Source organism: Drosophila arizonae, chromosome 3 (assembly GCF_054131065.1).
Source record: "Drosophila arizonae isolate 15081-1271.41 chromosome 3, UAZ_ARI_1.0, whole genome shotgun sequence".
In the NCBI taxonomy this organism is placed as follows: domain Eukaryota; kingdom Metazoa; phylum Arthropoda; class Insecta; order Diptera; family Drosophilidae; genus Drosophila; species Drosophila arizonae.
This window is the reverse complement of record NC_142923.1, coordinates 16,082,499-16,108,929: the sequence shown is the minus strand read 5'-3', so window position 1 is coordinate 16,108,929 and position 26,431 is coordinate 16,082,499. Positions and strand designations below refer to the sequence as shown.

The following is a 26,431-nucleotide window of genomic DNA, read 5'->3' as shown; positions in this document are numbered from 1 at the left end:
TACACATAAGAGCATAATCTTAAGCAGATGTTGAGAATTGATATTAGGGCTTATAATATGGGTGCAATTGAAATGCAGTAACATATCAAAGTTTGCGAATATTCTTGAAGAGAACGAATCACATCATTACAACTAGCTCCTGCCAGATCTTGAAGAATATATTAACATGAATATATATTGACATGTTATACGTAAGACAGGTACTAGTAGTATAATAGTTGTAGTAATAGAAGTAGTAATAGTAGTAGAAATAGTAATAGTAGTAGTAGAAGTAGTAATAGTAGTAGTAAAAGTAGTAATAGTAATAGTAATAATACGTAAGACAAGTACTAGTAGTATAATAGTTGTAGTAATAGAAGTAACAGTAGTAGAAATACTAATATTAGTAGTAGAAGTAGTAATAGTAGTAGTAAAAGTAGTAATAGTAGTAGTAGGAACAGCAATAGTAAGAGTCGCTGTAATATTACTAGAAGTAGCAGTAATAGAAAGAATCATAGTAATAGTAGTAGTAATAGTAGTAGAAATAGTAGTAGAAATAGTATTATTAATAGTAGTAGAAATAGTAGTAGTTAATTTTGCCATCTATTCTAATTACTTGAATGCATTGAATGCATTTTAATAGCTTTTATCAACTATGATTCAATAAATATAAACATAAATAATCAATGTCCATCAAAAAGTATTGCAAAACCTCAACTCGAAAGGGGGCGTGGCATAATAGTGATTACTTTTTGCGACCAGTTGCCAGCTGCATTTGGCATTGGCAACAGCATCTCGCTGATGTTGTTGTTGCTGTTGTTGTTAATAAAAATTTATGATCATTGTTTTCACATTTTTCACGTTTGTCAATATTAAAAACATTATTTTTCACGCGAATTGCGAGTGTCAATGGATGGATACATATCTGCGATGTTGGACAACGGATCGTTTCCAGCAAGGGAAATTGTTATTGAAATTCGTTGATGGAATTTGACCAAAAAATAAAAACAGCAACAACAACAACAGCAACAACAACAACTGCAATTGCATGTAGAATCCATTCAATCGACTGGGCAGCAGCACTCATAACTCAGCCTCAGTTTGGGGCTTCTGGCTCAGGCCTCAGGCTGAAGCCGGAGCCGGAGCTGGAGCTGGAGCTGAAGCAGGCGCCATTTGGACGACTGAACAGGACACAAATCCATTGGCATTCGATGGCATTTTCCATTCGCATTGTTGCGCTGGATTCGGCACAATTGTCAGGCAATAAATCGATGTGTGTAGGGCTGTAAATTTCTGCGGATGCCCGATGAAAAAGTGCATATTATGCAATTCGACAATACGCCAAACATGTCCAACTGCGTACGCACCACACACACACACACACACACACTCACACACACACACCCATTCGCACATTCACTCACTCACATACGCCTGCTTCGGTTGCATTGCTAACGGAAACGGAAACGCGCACACAAGTTCAGCCTCTTCTTCATCTTCGATGGCCGCTGTCGTTGCCTCTGCCTCTGCCTTTGCCGCCCTTCACAGCCCGAGCCCATGCGACCGATTGCAGTGCTTTGCATATCAATGAAAATGCATAAATTTTTTTGCCTGCGCTCGCGTTGATTTTTTGCTGCATTCCATGTGGGGGTGCTGATGGTTGGTGGGACGGAGGGGGCGTGGCAGCTGGCTACTTGCATTGCCCGAAACCAGCCGAAAGCGCAAACCGTCCGTCAAGCAGCATAAATCAGTGGCTGCAACAACGAAAACAAACCAATGAGAGCATCAGCTAGAGGCCCGCACAGGATGCTTCACATTTGACAAAAAACGCAGCACACCCTACCCTACCCTACGACACCCACACGCGCACACACACACGCACACCTACATTGACGAAACATAATCCTTGGCAAAAAACTGCACGCTGCAAAAACATCGAAAATCCATAAAAATGCATCATAATTTCTTACCACGCGACTGACATTGGGAACTGGGAGCTGGGAGCTGGAACTGGAACTGGATCATCGTCAGCATGGCATTTAACAGCCAAATGGGTAACGGTAAAACCACCTCTCATTTCCCAATAAAATTTTGCATGTTTACAATAGGGGTACTCAAGGTAGAAAAGTTGAAGTTTTTGATTGATGGATAAGGTGAATTCCATAATTGAGCCTTATGATTGGACTTTGTTTGCAAAAGAACTATCTTACAGATAGAACTTTACAGTATATTCCTATTGAGATGCCCTCTATAAACACAAGGTCAGCTTCAAGCAAATTTGGAACGTTAAAACTAAATTCCCTAGAAATTAGCAGAACGATAAAAAAATACTAAAAAATCGTAATAAAAAAATATACAAATCTTGTAGCATTAGTATTATATACTAGTATTATTGTTATATACTTTTAGGTTCATTTTAACTACTTCTACAATTGACATATCTAATTACGTATTTAATTTTTTTTACTTGAATATCTAACCTAAAGATATTTATTTATATATTTTTCTTATTTAAATATTTTTTATAATTCTTAGAAATATTTAAATCATAATTCAGTACATCTATTTTTTAAATAGAAAACTTAAAATTATTTTAAAAATAAGTTTATTCAACAATAACTATGCTGTTCATTCATTTATTTCCTCATCAAATTCCAGTATTACATTTGCTTTACTCTTCCGCATTGTTCTTATATCTCAAATTCTGAGTAACCCTACTGCATTTCTGTTACCTGTTCCCGAATTCTTTTTTCTTTTTTTTGCATCCAGCGGAACTGATGGCCATCAAAGCGCGCTGCGTGACTGTGCAAGGGCTGAGCTGCTGAGTGCATGCGCCGCCTGCAGGAGCAGCCCCAGCAGCAGTTGACGCATGTCCCCGTGCGAGTGGACGCTCGTTAATAGATTTGCATTGGCTCTGCTCGCAGGATGCTGGGGTGAGCGAGTGAGTGAGCGGGGCTTAACGTATTCCATACGCCACTTGCTGTGGCATCTTTTCCGCGAGACTGCATATAATCACAGCCCACACACACACACACACACACACCCGCGCGCTCCCACACGCATCCACGCCTTCTTTTTGGGGTTTCCCTTTGTTTTCCTTAACGAATGGACGATCGTAAATTTTACTTCATTCATTCGTAGGATGCGTCGAGCTATTCAGCCGCCCAATCCCCCCCCCCCCCCCCCCCCCCCCCCCCCCCCCCCCCTCCTGTGCCGTGCGCATCTGAGTGCATTCGATGCGATATGTTGGCGCTGTCCACATGTCATCCTTGCATTTATTTATTGAATTATGGCTTTGCCGCCAGCCAAAAAGGTAAAACAGCCCCGCCTCCTCCCCTTCTGCCTGGGATGTGTGGGCAGCCAAGAGTTATGGCTTGTAAACGAGCGCCCAGAACCCGTGCGAAGCTTTAATACTGATTGATAATTGTAAACCCGCTGACCAAATGGACTCCATCCGCCTTTCAAGCAACCAAAAATTTACTCGGCTTCTGCTTAATAATTGATTTTTTGTCTTCTGTTTTAAAATCTTTACTATACAAAAATGATTAAATCCATTTAGTTAAGTTTCACATTCTATTTTTATATACATTTTTATATTTCATATGAATTCTGTCAGGGCTCAAATGATTTTCTTATCAAGCCTTGCATACGCATATAATTACGCCTTTGTCTAGAATCTACGTGTGTTTCACATTCAGTTTGTTTGCGCTTTGCGGAGCAGTTGACTGCTTAAACATTGCACATGAGGCATGGAGGGAGCAGTGGACGGGGGAGGAATCTGGTGCATTTTCTAAGATTTTACAAACTGGCAAATATTTGAGTACGTAAGACGTCGGCGCTGCCTTTTATAATTGTTTCCAATTTCTGTGTTGACACTCGAGCAGCACCTGCAGCCACACCCACACCCACTCACACACCCACTCACGCACCCACACCTGCAACTGAAACTGAATTAGAGTCTGAGTCCACAATAGGTAGCTGTATCAGAGCCGCTCGCTATCTGCTGTTGACAGACCCCGCGGAGGCGCGTTCTATTCCCATTAGCCGACTGTTTGGCTTTGCTCACGGACGCCCAGCTCGAGGCGTTTGATGTTGAGAAATGCCGCACTCGACATGCTGCATACACATTCTAATTAGGAATATGTGAAATTTCTACCTCCGACCCCAACCCCAGTTCCAGCCCCAGCCTCAGCCTCAGCTGCAGCTGCAGCTCTTCTGAGCTGCCGTTGATTCTTTGTTTTTTGCCGAAACTTTACGACTTTTCTTAGTGTATTCGCTTAACCTGTTGACTCCACGGCTAAACAATGGCATTTTATACGTAATTCTCATTCAAGTCGCCGCCTTTAAAGCTATTTAGCTCTTCACTTAAGTAATCATCAGCAGCGCATCATATCTATCTGTCCTATTGTCTAAGATTTCACTAGCATTTCTGGTACAGTTTGTTTTTGTCATTAAGTAGGAAAACAAATTTATTCTAAAAAGTTAATTTAATTGAAATAAAAATGTTAAGTCTATAATAATAATAAAAATAACAAATGTTTGCATATTGCAGCAAAATTTGTATCTGATTTTCATTTAACTTGCATTCTTCATAGATCAATTATATTGAATAGTTGAATTCTTACAAAATATTATTCGTAGGCTTGATTTTTTCTTCTACGAAAATTTCTCAATTATTTTACCATTATTATTATATATATCAGCGATTGCTCCATATCATATTTCAAACTCAGCTTCCGATTAATTTTGATAGATTCCACGTCTCTTTTTGCTAGTTAATGTCTTATAAAACAAAAGCAAAACTTATGCTATTTTATATTTGGAATGAGGCTTGATAAATAGTATAAAATTAAACTGACAAAAATATAGAGTGAAAGCAAGCAAAGTTATAGCCATCAGCTAGTTAAATATTTGTATGCCTATTCAGGCATGCTAATTAGAATAACATTTTCACAGACTTTGTAAAAAGCTTTAGTATTGAAAATATAATTTCTCCCAGTACGTTTTAAATGCCTGATCATGATGATATTTCGTATTTATAAATATACACACATGCATACTTGTAAACACTCCAAAATAGATACCCACCGCAGCAATCCATAGACAAGCTCATAATGATTGAGCTTGAGCGACGCTTGACGCTTGACGCTTGACTTGGGTTCCATTGTTGTATTTGAATATTTTGGGATATTTGTCACAGTTGGCTGCAGAGATAAGACCTGAAATTGTGTCATGAGCCACACCGAAGTCAGTCAAAAGTTCGCTCTGCTCCGGTTCGGTTACACTGAGCTGCCCTAGCATGAATAATCTGCGCGTGCTGCGATCCGCCAATGTGCTACTCCTGCTCACGGGCTACCAGATGCACTGGTTCGACTCCAAGCAGCAGCGGTATCGCATATCGCTCCCAGGTGCGGTCAATGTCTTCGTGCTGGCCTGCATCTATGCCGCCTGCTTCGCTCAGCATTTTCAGAACTCCGCGATGCTGAAGACGTTGCTCGATGTCTCCCCGTTTCTGTCCGGATTGACGCGCCTGCAGCTGCTGCTCAGCGTCAAGGTGTTTAGCTACGCCGTCTTCGCCTCTGTGCGTGCCGTGGGCGTGGCCAACGAGTTGACCGTGTCGTTGCCCATGACGAACGCCCCCGGCCGTCGCTGTGTTGTGAAGGAACTGATTGCCTATGCCCTGCTCGGCTCCACGTTCGTCGTGCTGCTCAGCTTTGGCCTGTACATTGGCTACGAAATGGACTTCAAGCTGCCGCCCCTCAAGGACATTATGATAGGAACCGCGCTCTTCCTCCCCCATCTGGTGCTCGCTGGCGCCCTGCGCTTCTACAACATCTTCGCCTGGCTAACGCGTGAGCGCTTGACTCAGCTGCAAACAGATGTCGATGAGCTGCTGTCCCTGAGCCAGGTGCGCACCGAGCTGCAGCTGGTGGTCGGTGGCAGCAGTGCCCCAGATCCAGCCGCAGCGCCCACCCATGTGGACAATCTGCTGAGCCAGTGCGAGCAGCTGCAGCTGCTGGCCAAGCACTTCAGCGACTTCTTCGAGTGCATGCAGCACTCGCTGCTGCTGCTCCTGGGCTTCAATGGTCATTGCCTGCTCTTTGGCATCTACAGCTACGTCTACTACAGCAGCACCTGGCACATCCTCTTCAACGATCGCCAGCAGCGCGTCTTCTATGCGGGCAATGCCTGCATCTACGCCTGCATTGGCTGCGACTATGCCTGCTTGCTGCTGGCCCAAACGCTGCTGGAGCAACAGGTGTGTATTGGACTGATGCCCATAGTATCTAATCTAAATATATATATATATTTACTTTTAGCGCCTTCGTTTCTGGACGTGTCTCAGCGAAAGACTGGCTCAGAGCACTGCCGTGGCCAAGTCCATGCGTCGCACTGTCAAGAATATGCGCGATATTCTTCACAATTCCTTTCGCTTCAGATTCTTGTCCTTTTGGCCCTTTAATTTGGCCAATTTTATTCTGGTAAATATGGAAATTAGCTATAGCATAAATATTTTATTGCTCATATGACCTTTGCTTGCAGCTGCTACTGCTTCAAATTCTGATTATAGCTCTGATTGTTATATACCATTATCTAAACGATGCTATTTTACTGACCAACGAACGCTTCGACAGCAACGACGGTGATGAATAATATAGAAAATATAATGAATAAATGAATAACATGAATAAATAAATAAATAATGAATAAAATGAATAATATAGAAAAATATATATAAATAAAATATTTTAGCTTAACTATCTATGTATATATATTCCAATTCAGTTTGCCCAAATGCGAACTCATTTTCATTATTTGCATATGCAAACTTAATCTATAAATTAATTGCCCAAGCAGCAAAACCTCCCACAAATCACGATTAAGTTTCTAATAAAATTGTCCCCTAATCAAACTCAAATTTTGTTTGTTGTCGCTGCTAGAACTGGAACTCTGGGAACAATAATAAAATGCGTGTCACGTTCTCAAAAAAAAAAAAAAAAGTATTTATAAATATATATATGTATAAAATAAAAAAAAGGATAATAAATAAAATACAAATAAATATAAAATTTAAATAAAATAAAAATGTTAGTTTAAAAAAAATAAATAAGATAAGTAAAATAATAAATAAATAATGATAATAAAATAAAAATTTTATTTAAAAATAAACAAAATAAAATAAAATAAATAAATAAAAATACTACATAGAATAAAAAACATGTTAAATGTAATAAATAATATATCAATAATCAAAATAATATAAATGTTCAAATGTATAAAGAAATATTAAAAATTATTATAAATAAAATGGAAAACTTATTTTCAATTGCAATTTTATATCCATTTATAGAAATTAATATTTAAATATAAAATATATAATTAACTTTCTTAAATATATTGGTATTTAATTTCTTATGTTATATATTTTACTTACAAATTTATATATATGTATTTAATAGTAAATTAATAATAAACAAAAATATATAAATAAATTTGTATTTTTGTATATTTATATACTTGTATATATATTTCTATATCTTGTTATAAATGTAAATATATTATAATCATTAAACATATTTATATAATATATATACATATACAGTGTAATATCAGTAAGACTTGGGATTGATAAGTGTTCTTCCATCTTAAAACTCACATTGTCTTAGCACCCTTGTTAGCTGGAATCCGTATACAAGTAGTTAGTCGTAAGCCCTTCCTGGGCGTAACCACAAAATGTGCATTTCCCGGCAGTCACACACTGATTGCAATAAGTGTGCGTGCGTGTGTGTGTGTCTGGTTGTGTGTGGGTGTGGCTTCTGCTAATATCCTTGTTAATATTATTAAACATTATTTATGGATTTGTTTAATTTGTATTTAGTAACGCTTCGCATGCCAGCACCTTCCTGCCTTAGCCAGCAGCTGCCTCTACCGTTGCCTTTACCATTGCCTTTGCCGTTGCGCAGAACTTAAGATCCCTGCCTGTGGTCGACTGCCTGGCGACTGGTGTTGCCTGCTGCAGTGCCGCCAGCTGGGCCAGCTGTCCGCATATCCTTGCCTTGGCGTTGCTGCTGTTGTTTGTTTTCCGTTAGCGCACGTCTTAGCCCGCCATTGGTGCTTGCTGTCGCGCCTTTGCCGTTGTCCTGGTGGAACAATTACATGGTTTTGCCTAATGAATTTATCTGCTCATCAGCATCTCCAGCTCTCTGTGTGCGTGAATCCTTGCAAGCTGTGGGTGGAGAGGGTAGCCAGAGTACATTTTATGTAGATTTCCTAACACAAATTATGTTCATTTGCCCGGCGTTGCATGTTCCTATCCCAGTAGCAGCAGCCGCCGCTGCAGACACAGAGCTGCCTCCAAACTGAGTGAGAACTTTATGAAAAACCCGTTCTATGTTGACTTCATAGTCTGAGTAGCTGCAATATACATACATACATATGCACTATACATGTACATATCACTGTCTGTTTGTATGTGTTAGTAGCCAGATGTTTCCGCTGAAAATTAGTGGTCATAAGTTTTAGAGATGGCAATGTATTAAAGATTATGGAAACTAGGCTTAATACCTATTAGAGTATTTCACATAAAATTCAATAAATTATTAAGTTAAAATATATATTTTAAAATTTACTTAAATTTATGCACTGAAAATATATATATTTAAAACGGTATTTATTAGTAAGAAAAAAAATAATACAATACGTATTTAATATACATAACATACAGTACATATTTCAAAGTATTCTTAGTTGAAAAATAAATAAATTTGTATAATTAATCAAAAAATATTTATGAAGCTGTGGTAAAATATTAAAGTTGGTTGCTCAACTTTCAATGAATGAAAATATTGCCAAAGGATTTTCCTGGAATTTCAAAGACCAATAATAAATGTGCTGTTAATTCATATAAATTATTTCTTTAGAGAGTTTTTCGACTCTTCGACGGAGGTCCAGCATCTGTTTTAATTCTTCTCATTGAGTTCGGGTAGTTTGAATTGATGGTATCCATGTTCACGTCCAAGGAGGAATAACTCTGCTCAGAGGAGGGTGTGCTGGAGCTATAGCTGGACGCATCGCTGTCCGAGGATAAGTAACTGTTCCACCTGCGGCCCCTTTGCCTACGGTACAGCTTGCGTTTGAGTGGATTGTCTGAGCACAGTGTCATAGGCGACGAAGAGCTCATCGAGTTCGTTGTGGAGGAGTAATCCGACGAGCTGCTGCTACTGATGCTGCTTCTCCTGCTGCTGCTGCTCGATTGCCAGTCCAGCATATCGCGCCCACGCCAACGTAACAGGTCATCGTAGTACAGGCTTGAGCTGTCCATCGGGGATCGCGGAGGTGAACGTTCGTCAGCCTGCTCGGGATGCGTGTAGTAGGGATCTGTGTCCAAATCGTTCAACTCCGTCAGAGACTGCTCGTTGTCCACACACCTGATCAAATGGCCACCCACTTTATGCCCAGACTGCATCATGAGTTGCCGAAAGCTATTCAGACTTCTATCAAAGGAGCTCTCCCGTTCCGTCTCGTGCATCCAGCCTGCCATGGGCGACAGGCCCTTCATACATGTGCCGTATATGTCCGGCATTGGCAGCAGCGGCAATTTAACGGGCTCAAACATGACGTAGTTGCCCATACCAGTGCTGCCCGAATGCCTGCAGTTGTTTGCCAGATGGAAGCGACAAATGGGCAGCATCTCAACATCTTCATCAGACAGCTCGCCATCTTCCAGCTCAACGGACTGAGGCTCTGTCTGTCTGCTCCTCCTGCGTACATAGGACAGATCTGGCATCCGAGGCTGCATCAGATGGAATGTTTCTCTACGTGATCCTCTTCTCCTGCTGCTTTTATCGAGTTTATCCCTAATCCTCTTATTCTGTTCATAATGCGAATTCATAGTTCTCCAGTTGATGCATTGTGATTTTCCCTCCATTTTCGTTGATTTATTTCGCCTATAATTTTTATTCGATGCCATTTTGATGGGACAAATTAAAGTTGACTGACAGCGGTTGAACTTTCAAAAACTTATATAAAGCATCGATATTGAAATCGTAGACTATCGATGCTCGATAACAAATCGATTAAATGTAGCCAGACTGCTTTGACAGCGACAGTTCGGATATACATATTATATATTACAAATAAATCTAAGAAAGTGAAAGAAAATAATAAAATAACAATAATATTATTTGTTTTATTTATACTTTAGAACTGGTAATTAAACGAATAAATCAACTTAAAAGAAATATTTTTATAAAATATGAATAAATTGATGTAATTTTTAAATATTTTTGTTTTCATGTTTATACAGCTCACCATAGTAGGCGAAAAATATTTGATAAAAAAAAAATTAATACAAAAAAAAAGAAGAAAAAAATTAAGAAAAAAATGTCTGCATTATTTAAACTAAATTCAATGTTCAGCAGAACCGTTAATATGGTCTTGGCCCAATTGCGAGATCTACTCTTTCTGCCTCTTGACGCACTAGTTTTGGTAACAACAACTCTCTTGCTGAAGCTGCTTCAACAGACTTTCTTCTTCTACGTCTATCTGTATAACGGAATATGCACTGCGCTACGAGACTCAGAGCAAACTGTGCAAAGTATTTGGAGCTTGGCCATACAACTGTCTGTAACGGTTTTAGAAGACTTGCTGCTCGTCGTGAGAGCAGAATACGGGTATGCATGTTTATTCCAATATTCTATATAAGTCTGTGTGTGTAAAGAGCGCTCAATAGCAGGTACTTTATCAGAAGCCTTTGAAGTAGGAGTAAGCGAGAGGGCACGATTTGCATCCTCCCTAAATTACGAAGGTCTTTATAATTTTTATTTTATTTAATTTTTTTTTTTTTTTATAGATTTTTGTGTTCATCATCGCATTTGCTATCCATTTAACCGTCGAACTGTATTTAAGTGTAATAATAAAACAATATTTTTTCTATATACTTATATATTCCTACTAGACTGACATGGCGTATACGTAATGTCTTTCTGTGTATTTACATGAAGGAAAGGGTTTTCTCATTTGTTGAATTTGTTTTCATTTAAATGCATATTAAGAAGACAAATATTAGCCAGGGCAGGGAGAGATCCTGGCAAGCAGCATGACCTCCACCCATCGAGCCTCGAGCCTTGAGCTCGTCCAGCATCAATTTCCGCAAAATTGCGCTACTAAATTACCATAATATGGGCAGCGATACTCCTACTCCCTCTCTTTCTCTCTCTTCCTCTCTCACTCCAGCTCGAGCAGATATCCCGCGAAAAACTAGCGCCAAGCTGAGAAACCAAAACAAAGGCGACAAGTGAGAGACGAGACGAACGCCAAATGCCGAAACTGAACAGAAAATAAGCAAAAACAATGCAAAAGAAAAACGCAAACATCAGCAATGCGGCATTGGCGCTACCTGTGTGACCGTATTCGAGCCCAGCTCCCGCCCCGCTTTTCCGCCAGGTCCCACAGGACTTGTAAATAGCAACACGCAAACAAGTTAAAAAGTTCTCTTCTGTTGTTCTTCGGCGCTTCTTTATGCTTCGCCTGGCTCAGGCCCCCAACATAATCGTTTCTCATTTCAATGGGCGGGGGGCGGCAGCCGGCTCCCCGCTCTCCACTGTTGCACCTTTTGTGCTGGCCCGCAATTTAGTTTTGAGCGTAATTTCTTTTAATAGCGCCAGTCGACAGATAAAATTCACCACACCCAAAACACACTCAGACACGGGCGGACACAGACAGACGGAGCGCTGGCTGACGTCTGCGTCTTTGTGGATGTGTCGCGCCCAGTTGGAGCAGCTGGCTCGGGGGGTATGCGGGATGCGGTATGCGTGGCTGGCGGATATCGCAAGTAAATTGCTTAATTTTGGCCATGTCTCAGCCCCTGGGCCCATGCGGTGGGAGGGGGAGTGGGAGGTAGCATTACCTGGCCTCTCTCAGGCTTGTTTTGTTTTATTGCGCCTTGGGGTTGCAGCGTGTGCTGCTTGGGTTTACGGAAGCGGGTCACAGGGGGGGCAGAGGTCAGGATGGGGTCTACGTTGACGTTTTCGGGCATGACGATTTCATTTGCATTTTATGATAATTGAACTTCATAAATATGTCACGGCAGCATCTTAAAAGTGCCAGCGGTAAGTACACACACCGTTTGCTGCCTGAGCTAAATGCTCCGGCTTTTCAGCATCCTCAGCATCTTCGGCATCGTTGGCCTCTTCAGTGGCTTCAGCATCATCCCATTGTCCTCGCCTGGCGTCATGTGCTTCATAATTATTTTGAAGTGTCGTCGTTAATTTGAAATACTTATGGGCATTGCGAGCCGGACCATAAACTGCTAAACAAAAGTGGATTACGGTTAGACTTTAAATATGCTAAATATATGGGCATTCGCATGTCTCAGCCGAGATGACGATGATGTGGCTAAGTGGCTAAGGCGACGGCTATGTTGGCCACTAAAGTTGCTATTAGTTTGTCTGCCATACTCTAGTCTAATCGAAAGGGAAAGCCTTAGAGTTACTTAGGTTCACTTGTAGACAACCCAATCGCTGCTCTAGTCCACCTCCACTTGCACAGTCAAGTCAAAAGCATTTAACAGCTCATAAGAATCAAAACTCATGAAGACTCCCACGCAGGAGTAGGCCGAGCAGTCAGGTCGGGCATAAACAGGATATATGGCCACAAATCCCAGCGCCTTGCAGCGGCAATGAATATTAATGAGATGTCATCAGTCTTTCGTCAAATTAAAACGCACAGCGCAACGGCCCAGAACGGGGAAGGCAGACCAAGGACTCAGACTCAGACTCAGACTGAGCTGCTGCGAGCTGCTGTGTGTTGTGCGCACATCCTGCGGTAACTTTTCTAATTGTTGCCAACTCACACAAACACAAACACACACACACACGTAAACACAACACGAATAAATCAGTCGGAAAACAAGCGGCTGCTGCTGCTGCTGCTGCTGCTGTTGACGGCGGAAGGGCGCGAACGTCTTTAGGAATTTTCGGCAATTTGTTGAGCAGTAGTTGGGCTTTTCATCAGCTCAGGCAAGGTGGCTCGCCATTTAAATCACAACCCTTGAGCCGTCATACGTCAGCGTACTATCATCACGCTTGTTTACACGCATAATTATCCTGGGGTGTGTGTGCTCGTCCCGGATACCAGGAATTCCATCTCCATTAGCGCCTCCACCTTAGAAGTCAAATCGACTTGGTCTTGCGGCTTTGTCGGCTGCCTTCAGCGATTTAATGCCTCGTGACAGATTTCTCACTTGAACCCAAAATGACGGGCCGTGTCACAATTTGATGCTGATAATATGTTAATGAGGTTTGTTTATTTGATTTATATTCCCCTTGTCAGCCTTCAGCAGCTTAAGGCCCAAGCTCTGCACTCGACAGCACTCGGTGTTGTTGTTGCTCTTGTTGTTGTTGTTGTTGTTGTGGCTGTTGTTTATCGAAATCACACTTAAGTGGAAGTTAAACGCAGCTTTTGAAAGAACCACAAACATAATTGCATCACCTGTGTGTGGGTCAGCTCTTTAGTTTCCTCAGTTCAATTCAATTAATCCAAAGCCTTAAGCACTTGATTTTCCCTCATATACCGAGAGTAAAGTGCTGAAATTATGATTGTAATGATAGAGTTGTCTTGCATATATAAAAATGTGATTTCTGTATATTAGTTAGACTGTGAGTATGCTAAGAGAGTTGATATCTGTATTGTAGAAGCGTAGTTCCTTTAAAGGAACCCACCTATTTATTATTTTAGTAAATATGCTTTGAATCTATTGAAAACTTGATTTAAGATTAAATTTGATTTCTGAAAATGTATGATTACAGCCGCACCAGGATACCTTACAGTCGAGCTCTCTTGATCTGATAATAGGAGAAATATATCTTATGAAGATTATCAGCCTGCGACCAAAAACCAGAATCGGAATTCGGCGAGCCAAACTTATTTATAAAGAGTCCACATATATCATAAATCAATTTCCTATAATGAAACAAATATTTTGTATGTCAACTTAAACTCTACCATATCTGAACACATAGCTTTGCTATCCTTGACTGTTGTGTCAAATGTTGTCTAAGCATATAAATGTGAGCCAGTTTGTTACGAATCGAATAACGAAAAGAAAACTTCCAAATTTCAATTAAGCCAAATCGCGATAAACGTTTCAAGTAAATAGGTGAGCATATGCACATCTGTATATATAGCAGAAATCGAATATATCTACTCAATCTCTACTCCTTAAAGCATTCGCCATGATGCGCCTTAAGCAAATCGAACCGGCGCAGGTCGAGATGCGCGCCAAGGACGAGGTTCGGGCCAGCTTCATAGTGTTTGCCGTGCTCTGTGCCGCCATAAGGATAACTCCGTTCCTGCTGCGCAAGCTCTCCTCTTCCTGATGACAAGCAACCCAAACTAGGACCCACAACAAATAATGACCAGCACTGACCATTTGAATTGAAGCAGCAAATTAAATTGAAGAGCGCATTAACTTTCCATAAATTTTCAAGTTTTACACATTATTTGCGCGTTTTAAGGTTCTGAAGAGGTAGTAGAATGTATCGAACGAACAACTATGTAATAATCCTATATGCATCCCTGCTATGTACACAATCTTTAAATAAACAAAAAAAGGAAATGAGTAATTAAAAAATATTGATAGAGACCATAAAATTATATCGTTTGCTTTGATAATATATTCTTTGTTTACGCCAAGAATACACAATTTATATTCAAAATAGAAAATCGTCCAGCCTAGTAAAAAATTAATTTCTTTTAAATACCAAATTAAATTGCATAACTTAATTTTGTAAAATATATATAATATAGTAAAATATATAATATATTAGACAATCCTCTCTCTCTAATAAAAAAAAAAAATAAAAAATTAAAATTAAAATAAATTGATTAAGCAAAATAAATAACTTACATTACAATAAATATCCAAATATAATTGCAAAATTTAATTTTTCTAGCACTAACTTTAAGTTGACTAATGAATAAAATTATTATTAAATTAATTATGCAGTTTTGAAGGGTTGACAAAATTGAAATATTTATACATATTTTAAATTATTTTAAAATTATTTAATTTTAAATTATTTATACATAAATTAAATAAATAAGTAAATAAATAGATTAAAGTAACTAACTCTCTCCCGATTGTAAGTCGTTTTAAATTTTCTATATAATTTTCATATATATGTTATAGCCATCTGATTCTAGAACATTTCCCAAACTCCAAGAGTTCTCATCCAATTCATAAACCTCATTAACAAGTCAATAAAAATAAAAATATTAAAAGTTTATATTTCAAAATTGCATCTACTGCATATGGAGTATTTATTTATTTTACTTTTTACATCAAAGTATATATTTGATCATGAATCGCTTAGCCATCCCTGCACCGCAGTAACTCATTTTCCATAGCATACATTTGGGGGCAATCGTGCCTACTTTGGCTCTCACTTTCCGTTAACTATTGCAATATGCATTTACCTATTAGCTGCTCTATATATATACTCCGGCAGCACATAGGTTAAAAGAAAAGCATTTTTGTGTGCAGTTGAGCCCCAAAGAGTGGGAGGGGAGGGCAGGGCAGTGCGCGCTATGTAGCCCCATTAGTCGTTGCTGATTCTGGCGCACATTATTTCTGGCACGGCACGTGTTTGAACCACAAACAGATGAATTTCTGCAGTGGAGAAGCGACGACGACGAATTATGAGCCACTCAGCGCACTTGCGCGTACCAAATGGTGTGTGGGGAGAGGGGGCGGGGGCAGAGGTGAGAGAGAGGGCGCGGTAGGGCCCTAGGCCCGGAGGCTGTGCACTGGCTCGCTGGTTCGCTCACTCGCAACTGCAATTCGTCCTGGGGGTCTTTTTTGTGTTAATAATAAATAAACGTGGCTCGGGCAGGTGGGCTGGCAGGCAACAGAGCTCTGAGCACACCTTTGTGCTTGTGTTTTGGACACCGGAGCGCATTTTAATGGACGAATGCAACGCCAACCCGACCCGACCCGATCCCAGCGACCAGCGCACCTTGCACCACTTGCAGTTGCATATGTGTGTGTGTGTGTGTGTGTGTGTGTGTGTGTCATACACCATGCTCCAGGAGCAGAGTCGTGCCCGTGCTGCTACGCTTGAAATACGGCATTTGCTCGTCCATCTTTTGATTTAGCACCGACATAAAAATGATTTATCAGTGACATTAAAATAATGCACACTGCGGCGCATTTTATGTGCGAATGGATTTTCGCGCCTTTTTGTTTTCCTCCCTGCCAGATTCCGCCTCATTTCCCCCTCATTCTATCTGCTTATACTGGCTCTCTCCATCTCTATCTCTCTCCTTCTATGTCCCTCTCTCACTTGCTGTTGCATTTGCGCCTAGTCCGAGCTGCTGCCACCCAGAGCCAAGCCTCTCTATCCGCAAACAGCTGTCCGTCCTTCCTTTGGTCCGTCAGTCTTTGTGTGCTGCCGTCAGCCAAATGTTTTACGGCCGAGGTGTTTGTGACTGCCACACTCGCTGCATGCGGTCACATGTGTGTGTGTGTGTGTGTGTGTGCGTGTGTGCCGTTGAGCTCTGCACCTATCCGAACCTAGCCGGAGATTCATAAATGTAAACTTTTATGCGATTATCGCGCTCTCTTTCTCGCTGCAGAGCTCGGCACATTTTACGAATTACACTGAGAAAAAATTGTCGAAATTCTACCAGATGAAATAGATAAAGAGTCAAGTGTTACATTTTTTCAACTTAATTGTTAACTTGACGACAAAAATGGCCATCGAAATTGCCAATATAAATATGAACGAAATTTAAAATGACTTAAATTATTTAAGTAACACAATAAAAAAAAAATAAATAAATTAAAAAAAAAATGTTTGGTGTGTACACATATATTCGATTATTAAAAATTATTATATTATATTTTATAAACGTTAGATTCAAAGTTTACTAAAATTTTATAGAAATAAATTCAATTATTTGTATATAAATTAATTAAATAAAAAATTAATAAAATTACGCATATTTTCAATTTCAATTTCAATTTATTTCACTCTTTTTTATAACTACATGATTTGTGATTTATTTCATAAATCTTCTCTCAGTGTATTTGGGCGCTATGTATTTGAAATGTGCCATAATTTGCACCCAGTTGTGTGACAGAGCAGCCGGCGGGCCAGCGGGCTGGCAATCAAGCGAGAAATGCAGCTCGGCAGCCACAGTGTCCCACTGGGGGACAACATATGCCCTGGCGAGGCACGGCAACTCATTAGAGCGGGCGTTGCAAGAGAAAGAGATATAAAGAGAAAGAGAGAGAGACGGCAGAGAGAGAGAGAGAGAGAGAGCAACTCAGCAGCAGATATGAGACAGATACGAGGGACATGGACATGTGCATGCACATCTGCAGACGCCGCTGATTGCCCTGGCCATGGACGCAGCTTGGCCCGCAGTTGGCAGCGTCAGCATAATTTCCTGATGCTAAATGCCAAACGCAGAGCGAAGAGGGAGGAGCGAGGAGCAGCCAGAAGGCGAGCACTTAAGCTCATCCGCTGCTGCTGCTGCTGCTGCCACTGCCGCTGCCGCTGCAGCCATTCGACGACTGTCCACTGACCGACTGCCAGCGCACGAGCTCGAATGGGAAACGGTGTCCGGACGCAGAACTGGAACGGGCACTGGGATTGGTTAGAGGAGTGATGGCCTGCCTTAGTAGCTGCTGTTGTTGTTGTTGTGGCGGCTCTGTGTCATTGTCTCGCGCTGTGAGGCTAGCACTAAGACCATAACCATAACCAGAACTACGACCAACAGCAGTACCCATGCCTGGACCCAGACTCAGGCCTGGACCCACACCCAGACCCGGACACGAAGCCGGGCAATTTAGAGTGGCGCACACACACACCTGTTTTTGGGGTAATTTATCTCGAAGAATTATTATTTCAAATATTTTGGGGCTGTGGGCTCTGGGCTGCCCCGCCCCTGTGCAGCCCCCAGGACGACGCAACGAAATAAAAGGATTTTAAAATGGTCATTTGATATGAATTATGCGCGCTGCTGCAATTACACACAGCCCAGCCTCCTATGCCCCACCCCCTTCCACCTCACCCCCAGCCCCTTTGGCTTGCCCAGTTGATGCTTTTGTCTGACTGTGATGCGGTTGTCTGAAGCGCTTAGATGGGTCGAGCTGGCAGCTGGAACTCGAGCTCGAACTGTAATTGTAACTGTAACTGTAGCTGTAACTGGAATTGGCCATTTCGCTTGTTTATGGGCGTGGCCTGTTGGTTGTCCCGGCATTCGCGCTTGGACTTCATTGTTAAATAATTAAATCAGCTGCGAGACTAATATATTTCTCTTAATTGCAAGCCAAGTCATGTGTGCGCATGAGAAATGTCCCGGCCACTCGCTCCACTTCTGATTTATGCCAGGCCCAGGGCCGATAGCGACAATAGTCGACGTCATGCATATGCAGGCGTTATAAATGGATCCCGGCACAAATCCACAAATAGCAGCTGCTAATGGAACTGCATTATGATATATTGAATGGAGATGGATAGAAAACCCTTTATTGCAGTTGCTCAATATTTTCATATTTATTTTCCCCGAATTTTGCTAAATCTGAGTTTTCTTTTACATTAGTAAAGTTTGATTTTGCAAACCTTCTATGAACCTTATTTCAGAGATATTAGCTTATAGCGATTTTTTTTAAGTATATATAATGTATTTATATATATAAAAATTAGATTAAATTTATAATTAAATTTTGTTCATTAAAAAATATTAAATATAATAAATCTAAAAATTAAATAAATTCTTTTTATAACTTCAGAGTTAATATAAACTAAGTAAAATTAATCATTGGCTCCTGAGGCCCTCGCCTTGATTATATGCATGTAATGTTCATACATGCATAGTATATCATGCATAGTATGCATTGCATACAAACATACATATTGCAGCAGCTTACGTCGCGCACTAGAACTAAAGAGCGGCAGAGGTCGAGCTAAATTAAATTGTGAGTCTAAGCAATTGAGAGAGATTGCGTTCATTTGCACACTTTCGCTCTCTTCTTCTAGATGGTCATTCGTGTTCTCAGCGCTTCGGCTTGATCTAGCTGAGGTGGCGCGTCGTACAGTAGCCGAATTCACATTCACACATACATACATAAGTGGAGTCTATTTAAAGAAATTGCGCTCATTCGCTCACTCCTTTTCTCTCCTCATTCATTCGTTCAGCAGTTCGGCTTGATCTGACGAAGCCGACGTTTAGTGTTCGTAGCTCGGCTGAGTACTGTTGCATTGCATCGACTGCTCTGCAGCAGGCATACTTATATATACATAAACATACATACATATCGGCAGCTCTCTTCGAATCAATGAGCCGTTCGTCTGCAGAGTTTTTGTTGCCTAGAAATGTTAGGTAGTTAATTATTATTTGGCATGCCTTTATCCACCAATCAAATGTGTTATCTACTCGAAAATTTGTTTGTGATTTATTCCCTTAGAAACCTTCTCAATCAGTTGACTGAAGAAATGCAGAAAGGCATGCACATAGAGAATATTTTGCCCTGGCAAAACTAACATAAAATAATCAATGGAAAATCAACAAAAGCGTTAAAAATAATTGCAGCGAAACGAACAAAAAATAACAGAGAATGAGGGCCGAGGCGCTGGCATACAAATTGAAAAAGAAATGTAAAAATAATCGGCAATAAATTTAGCAAAAGTGTCGAAACGGTTCATACACACACACACACACACACACATGTATACACGGAAATTTGGCCACGCCAAGAACTCATAGTTCAATGTCCTGTGCAGGCGACGACAGAGACACAGAGAGGGAGAGAGAGACACGGAGAGTGTGTGTGTGAGAGAGAGAGGGTATGGGAGGGTGAGTGCAAGGCTCGCAGTAGCAACCGCATTTATAATAAATTGAATTGCAATAACTCAACTTCAATCAAAAATCATAATTCATGGATTTCGACAGTTCGCAGCGCAGCCGAACCCGTTTTTGGCCAGGCTGAAACTGGAGGTGGAGGTGGAGCTGCTGGCGGCCCGCTTGTATGGTTTGCCGTGAAAGGTCCTTCTCATCGATGCCCTTTTCCTTTTGCTTGTGGCTTTTCTCTTCTCTGCTTCCTTTTCATTTTTATTATTTTGTGCATTGCATTGGCCGTCGCTGGGGCGACGCAGCCGAAAATTATAAATCTGCGCTTTGACATGAAGATGCAAGTGAAAGGGGCGGCCTGAAGGTACGGCTGGAGGAAGGGGGTGGGTGTAGCTGGTCTGCTCGGTCTGCTACTGAAGACATGAATTTATAGACGAAGACATAAATACAAACGGAGCCATCGAAGTCGAAACGAACGACCGGCCAAAGACACCAGAAACACTGAAAAGTGCGAGCGCGAGCGACCAGAGCCCAAGGAGGCGGAACACGCTCAATGCCCATAAATATCCTGGCGCTTGTAGTTGCAACTGTTCCGGCCAAAGGCGACTGGGCTGGGGAGGGGTGGAGTGGAGTGGGTGGAGCAGGCATTTTAGGTGAAAATAATCACCGCTTCACATGAAATCATTTTGCGCCACAAAATGCCAAAGAAAATGCAAGCAACGCCCAACGGAGCCGGAGCGAAAGAGCGAAGTGAAGTGCCGGCAGGATACGCAAGGATCTGCCTGGCAGAGCAGCCAGAGTCATCGCCGAACGATATAAATTCAAACTTCTGCCCTATCCAGCGCAAACAAATCAAAAGTGACAATTTTTGGAATCGTTTAAATGATTGCTCACATTGATTTCTGGCCCAACTCAAACGGAGAGCAAAACGACTTTTTAATGATGGTTAAAACTGTACTTGGATTATATATGGAGAGAGTTGAAGATAGCACTTGAGCATACTCTGAATTGGAGTAGGCGAATGGCCATTTGGAAATTCAGGCTATCATCAAAGGAAATGTCCTATTTATAACTAGTTTGCTTTGGCAGTGGCTCAGGTATTAGACTGAACTGTGTGATAGAGATAGAGGTAGAGATTCGGTTATCAAGAGAAGTGAGGAAGGGGCTCTAACTGACTTTTACAGAACTCTGCAAAATTTGTGGCTTAGATGGTAGCCGAGAGGTAGAATGGAAAATGGATAATGCTCCTTATCGTCAGGTTATACATGGATCGCATCCTTTCTAGTTGTGCTAATTGTTTTAGAGAGAGAGAGAGAGAGAGAGAGAGAGAGAGAGAGAGAGAGAGAAAGGAAGTAGCTACGGTACAATAGGGAAATGTGAAATCAGAATAATTGAACGACATAAAAGAGCCGATTCTGAACAAAAATGGTTTATGTTCTTTCAGTTCTTGTAGAAGACACGTAAATAGAAGATAAGTAAATATATCATTATCATATGAAATAAGAATACTATTGAATACAAAAGGGTTCGGCATGTGAAATGATGTTCATTGTTAATGATGTTTATTGTTAACTTATTATTACATTATAAAACGTGTGATCAATTGCTAGAAAATATAACGGAATGAAATGAAGTAAGAGCTGCTTCTAACAATGTTGTCTTTGCAGTTACTTTTAGTGAAATGCTGTTGGCCACTTTTAAACAATATCATTTGGTATAATTATGTATAGACAATTCATAAACGACGGCAGCAACAAATTTCAAAAGTTTTTTTTTTTTTTTCATATTGTAATATATGTGTAATATATATGTGTATAGTATATAGAGTGTACATATTGTATTGTACAATATTTCTTAGCACTTATTTAAATCCACCTTTTTACTTTATTATTTATTATCATTCACATACCTCTACTGGTTTATATCATTCAAAAAACAGTGAACAATGGCTGCATTATAATATTAAGCACAATTCTTTAGTAAAAGCAAAGGAGACTCACAAAACACGGAAAGAAGGACACATAATTTTTTCGAGTTTCCGTTGCTTTATTGAACGAAAAAAAGAAATAGGTAAATAAAGCGCATGAAGAAGAGCAACAAATGGAGTTTAAATTTGGCGAAATCCACATCGAAGCGTGAACACACTTTTATATATATAATATATATATATTTAATATTAACTTTATTAATTTTAAAAAATTACTAAAAATAAAATATTTTGTATTTTATTTATCATTTTATATTTTGTATTTCTCTTTGATATACATAACAGTTATTTACGCTCAGGACTCGAGTTTTTTATTTGTCTGCCGAGGCAGTTTTTCATATTGAGAATGGACTCGAATTTTTTAGCAAAAAGTTTTTCATGATTTTATTCCACGAGTTTGTTTTTTTTATTGTTGCTTGGTAAATATTTTAATGTTTATTTATATGTAGATTTGGGCTGGGCAAAAAGGACTCGGCGAAAGGCTGGCGGATGTTCGACGCCGTTTGACCATAGCCAAAGGATCTGCACACACATTTTATTGTGCTTCGTTTTTGTTGCCGCTGCTGCCGGCTGCTGTCATAAAAAAGGACTCGCATTATGCTGAACAAAGTGCGCAAAACACCTTTGGCCGCATCCAAAAGGGATACTTCACAAAGGTCGCGGAAGTAATTTACAATTTGAGCAACAAAACCAGAAAAAAAGCAACAAAATAGAAAATCAGACAGCAAAGCAAATAGAGTAGTGGCAGGATCTGGGTAAAGAGGAAGGGAGATGGAGAGAGAGGGAGGGCGAGACGAGCGACGGGTTGTGTCTGGTCGCGACGCAAATTGACAAGATTTATTTTCAATTAAAAACAAACGCGAGGCGAAGCATTATCCTTTTGCTATTGCCTGCCTGGCGGCAGGAGGCGAGCGCAGTCAAACATTTTATTGGCAGCATTTCATGTGTGTTTCTCAATTCGACAATAAATCAAAAAGCGGCCGTCGCATTTTCGTTTTCATTTGCACATTTCCACAAATTTTCACAATTTTCCAACACAAACTATTGTGGACAGCCGCGCGCTGCTGGCGTGCAAGGACAGCGCGCTGCCACCCCTAAGCCAGAGCGCATGCCGCGCGTTGATGAATTACGAAGGACATGCAGTCACACACACACACACACTCGCACACACACTCGCACACACACGCACAGCGATTGGCTGCACGTCGACGTGCAATAATTTTATGTGTCCTAGCAAAAGGCAAAAAGAGAACGAGAGAAAAAAGCTGCTGCGGAGGACGCGTTGCAGCCGCCTCATTGTTGTCCTGGTTATTTATGACCCATTAAGGCAAGCGGCAATTGCACATGTGTTCTTCACACTCAGCCACCCCCTCTCCCCGCCGGCCGCCCCCGCCTCCCTGTCAAGGTGTTATGTGTGTCAGGTCGGCCGAAGACGACCTCGACGAATGTTGGCCTGAAACTGAACCGCGCAGCGCTGCCTGCGCTGACTGCCCTGACTGCGGCTGTGGCCTGTGGATACACAAATGTTAATAATTGCATGGCAGCATCCTTGATGTCCTCTGTGTCTAATAATCATAACGCATAATTCATTTGGTATCGTGTTTGCCGTTGAATTTATGACACTTCTTCTTTCATTTGCCATTTGCGCAGGCTAAAAACAATTATCCTGTGCCGTTAACCCACGCCAATGGGCGCACGCTTAATTGCATGGCCAAAAGGATTCCGAATGGAGACATTAGAAAAATCTGTCGCCTGCCGCCAACAGGACACACGTCGCTGAAGCTGAAAGTCGTTAAAATACGAGAATCGCTCGCATGTTGTCTCCCAACTGGGGAGCACGAGACGTGGCGGAGAGACGGCAGCAGGAGTCGGTCTCCCTGTTCGTGAAACATGTGCTCCTCCAGTTTATTGAATCCGACTCTGGCATTGTGCACCACCTCCAATTCCAATTCCGATTCTACTAAAGGCAATACGTTTGGCAACAACTTGCTAAAATGTGCCATAATTCGATGTGAACGAGAGGCGAACAATTGCAGCTCACGTTTTCACTCATCAAATCTTTAGTGGCATTAGTTTATAGAGACTGCAATTCATAGGCCAGTTGAGCTGGAGCTTATCAAAAACAGATTTTTAATAAGGTTTATCAAATTCTACTCTCTATAAGCTCTAATCCTTTCTTTATATTGTATATAGTCTCTGCCCTTTTCCTCCCTTTTCAAATATACATAAATCTAAGCACTTTAGCTAATAATCAAATGCATAAACTGTTTCATTCTAATGTCCTTCAGCATAGCCCAGGAGCATAGCATGTTGATGTCCTGGACAATGCTGGAGGACGCCGGCTGATGGAGAGCTGCAGCTGCAGGACCTCAAAATCATTGCAAAGTGGCAAAATAAATAAGAATGTAAATAAATTTGAGCGTGCGCTGCGCAGAGCTGCTTGGGCTGTCACTGTGCAAGGATGGCAGACGAGACAGGACATATGCCATTGCTTCGGCCTGCATTACGCAGACTGCTGCAGCCGGAGGAGACACAAATTTATGCGACATCAAGTGGAAGCGAATCCACTGCCATCCACTGTCCCATTTCCCCCCTCTACTCCCCTTATCCACCGCTTGGAACCGTCAACTGGCAACGGAAAGTCGCCACACAAAAACAGAGAAAAACTTTGTGCAGCAGCCACCTCAAGGCGCGTCTCAGAGGTCACAGCTAAACCAGACGTTGCTCGAGATATATGTATGTATTTGGTAAGTTAAGTGTGGCAAGAGTCACAAGTACAAGATAATCGAGAGCCTGATAAAGATAAACAGATTTATCTGCGACCTGCTGAATACGCAACGAGCCAAGCCAATAAACTGCCCAAATTCTTAGGCTGATTGACAACACAGCTTGGTCCCTTCTATAAGATGAGCGATGATTAGATGTACATTATTATAAGGCCTTTGCTCTAAGGCCAACTTGCTGTTTTTAAATAGTTACCGAACTTTATTATAATTGTTTTATAAATTTAAGTATAAAGAAAATAAAATTTGAAATTTATATACAATGCGCTCATACTAAGGCAAGGCCACCCAACTTATCTCCCATATACAAACATGGACTTGAATATAAAATCTGTAAATTTCCATTAGACGTACATATTGTGATAAAAAATGTTTATAAACTACAGTCATATGAAGTTGCTCTCATGGCCCACTATTTAAGAGAATATAATTGCTGAAAACTAAACACAGTTTGGGTATTCCTCTAATTTCTAGAAGTTCAACCGAACTGTTTCGATCAACAGTTAAAATATTCTTAATTGAATTAAGTTGTATTTGACTAAAGTTATATTTAATTTGAAGCGTATTTCAATATACCCTCAATTTGTATTGACTATCGATATGCATCTTCAGCTACTGCATTGTCATATTTTATTAGCTTCCAGTTCATATCACAAAGAATACTTTCAATATATGGATACTGGAGAGAGTCAAAGAGTTTCGATAAGAATATTCCTGATTGACTTAAGTTTCCTGGAGCTATCGATTTGTAATCGATTGTTCGTGAGCATCGCACGTTAATCAAAATGCTTTGCTTTTTAGTTAGTCACTTCAGTTCGGTTTTTAATAATACCTATTTACACCATTTTAAATAATAAAAAATTTTTAAATTTTAAAATCCACAAAATGTTGGTCGATTGTGTGCGCCAAATAGCATTTTGTCCCATTCTACAGACTAGATACTTCGCCATTGTGATTGCGTGCATTCTTCATTTGGGCCTTCGCACCACAATCTTCATACACCAGACGAAGGAGAACAATACGGAGACACCAACTTTGGCTACCTATATAATTTACCTGTCAATGATGGATCTAATATACTCGGACGATCTAATCCCCTGTCCATTGAGGAGATTGCCAATCGTGGCCAGATTCTTACTGGAGCTCGTGGTAACTGTGTGGCTGGGCGAAGTTGTTCTCATTTTCTTCTGGTCAAACGTGGAGAAAATTTGCCTCGGTGTGCTCGTTAACTACGTGGATACAGATAGCGAAACCCGAGTAACCATCCATTATTGGCTGCTTATAGTGCTAAGTGTGCTCATCTCCTGCCTTGTGGGCATCGAGACGGAACGCATGGAGAAGATATCTAGTCTCTTTGAAATGGCCCAGGAGATCAGAGTCGAGAGGGAGATGCAGGCTTGGGCTGACAAGCACCGAAACATTTTCTATATGGAGTCCTAAGCGCCGACTGGTCAACTCAGCCCCAGTCGAAATTTCCACGAACTTGCCTTGACTATACACTAAAAATGTATTTTATTTAAAACGATTATAGATTGTAACTTTTTTTTTCACACTGTATTTGACTATTTGTTCCAATCAAATTTGGCTTTAAGACTTATTAAACTGTCTGCTCAGAGAGCCGATCTTAACTCCTGACTTATATCTACTTCTCGTGCACTGCATATGCAAACAGTTTTATGAGTTTACGTCTCATTACCTAGGTGCTTCGTTTCCAGTATTGTTAGCGCTGTCGGCTGTCTGCTGTCGGCTGTCGGCTGTCGGCTGTCTGCTGCTGCGCTAAGGGTTTAATACGGACTCGAAACTGAAAAATGCATAAATACCATTT

General features: G+C 40.8%; 4 protein-coding genes across 4 annotated transcripts; 3 read left to right on the top strand and 1 right to left on the bottom strand.

The window, feature by feature from the left end:
- Positions 1-5,248: 5,248 nt before the first annotated feature.
- Grl40a (Gustatory receptor-like 40a) lies at positions 5,249-6,633 on the top strand. Its single transcript, XM_018001312.2, has 3 exons — positions 5,249-6,238; positions 6,300-6,461; positions 6,523-6,633. Exons 1-3 carry the CDS (start codon positions 5,279-5,281, stop codon positions 6,631-6,633), a joined length of 1,233 nt encoding a protein of 410 aa, XP_017856801.1. The 5' UTR covers positions 5,249-5,278.
- Positions 6,634-8,654: 2,021 nt separating this feature from the next.
- Positions 8,655-10,344, bottom strand: LOC149269734 (uncharacterized). Its single transcript, XM_089464621.1, has one exon. It carries the CDS (start codon positions 9,947-9,949, stop codon positions 8,897-8,899), a length of 1,053 nt encoding a protein of 350 aa, XP_089320747.1. The 5' UTR covers positions 9,950-10,344; the 3' UTR covers positions 8,655-8,896.
- Positions 10,345-10,511: 167 nt separating this feature from the next.
- On the top strand, positions 10,512-14,631 carry LOC108609885 (uncharacterized). The gene is made up of 3 exons (XM_018001657.2): positions 10,512-10,652; positions 13,788-14,137; positions 14,206-14,631. Exon 3 carries the CDS (start codon positions 14,214-14,216, stop codon positions 14,355-14,357), a length of 144 nt encoding a protein of 47 aa, XP_017857146.1. The 5' UTR covers positions 10,512-10,652; positions 13,788-14,137; positions 14,206-14,213; the 3' UTR covers positions 14,358-14,631.
- A 10,860-nt stretch (positions 14,632-25,491) lies between these two features.
- On the top strand, positions 25,492-26,046 carry LOC108609593 (uncharacterized). The gene has a single exon (XM_018001313.1). It carries the CDS (start codon positions 25,492-25,494, stop codon positions 26,044-26,046), a length of 555 nt encoding a protein of 184 aa, XP_017856802.1.
- Positions 26,047-26,431: the final 385 nt, after the last annotated feature.

Excerpts from the sequence above, each read along its gene's own strand:
- Grl40a (XM_018001312.2), top strand. The coding sequence starts at position 5,279 with ATGAATAATCTGCGCGTGCTGCGATCCGCCAATGTGCTACTCCTGCTC. Across the intron at positions 6,239-6,299 it reads AAACGCTGCTGGAGCAACAG|CGCCTTCGTTTCTGGACGTG; the intron begins GTGTGTATTGGA and ends ATTTACTTTTAG. Across the intron at positions 6,462-6,522 it reads ATTTGGCCAATTTTATTCTG|CTGCTACTGCTTCAAATTCT; the intron begins GTAAATATGGAA and ends CTTTGCTTGCAG.
- LOC149269734 (XM_089464621.1), bottom strand. The coding sequence starts at position 9,949 with ATGGCATCGAATAAAAATTATAGGCGAAATAAATCAACGAAAATGGAG.
- LOC108609885 (XM_018001657.2), top strand. The coding sequence starts at position 14,214 with ATGATGCGCCTTAAGCAAATCGAACCGGCGCAGGTCGAGATGCGCGCC.
- LOC108609593 (XM_018001313.1), top strand. The coding sequence starts at position 25,492 with ATGTTGGTCGATTGTGTGCGCCAAATAGCATTTTGTCCCATTCTACAG.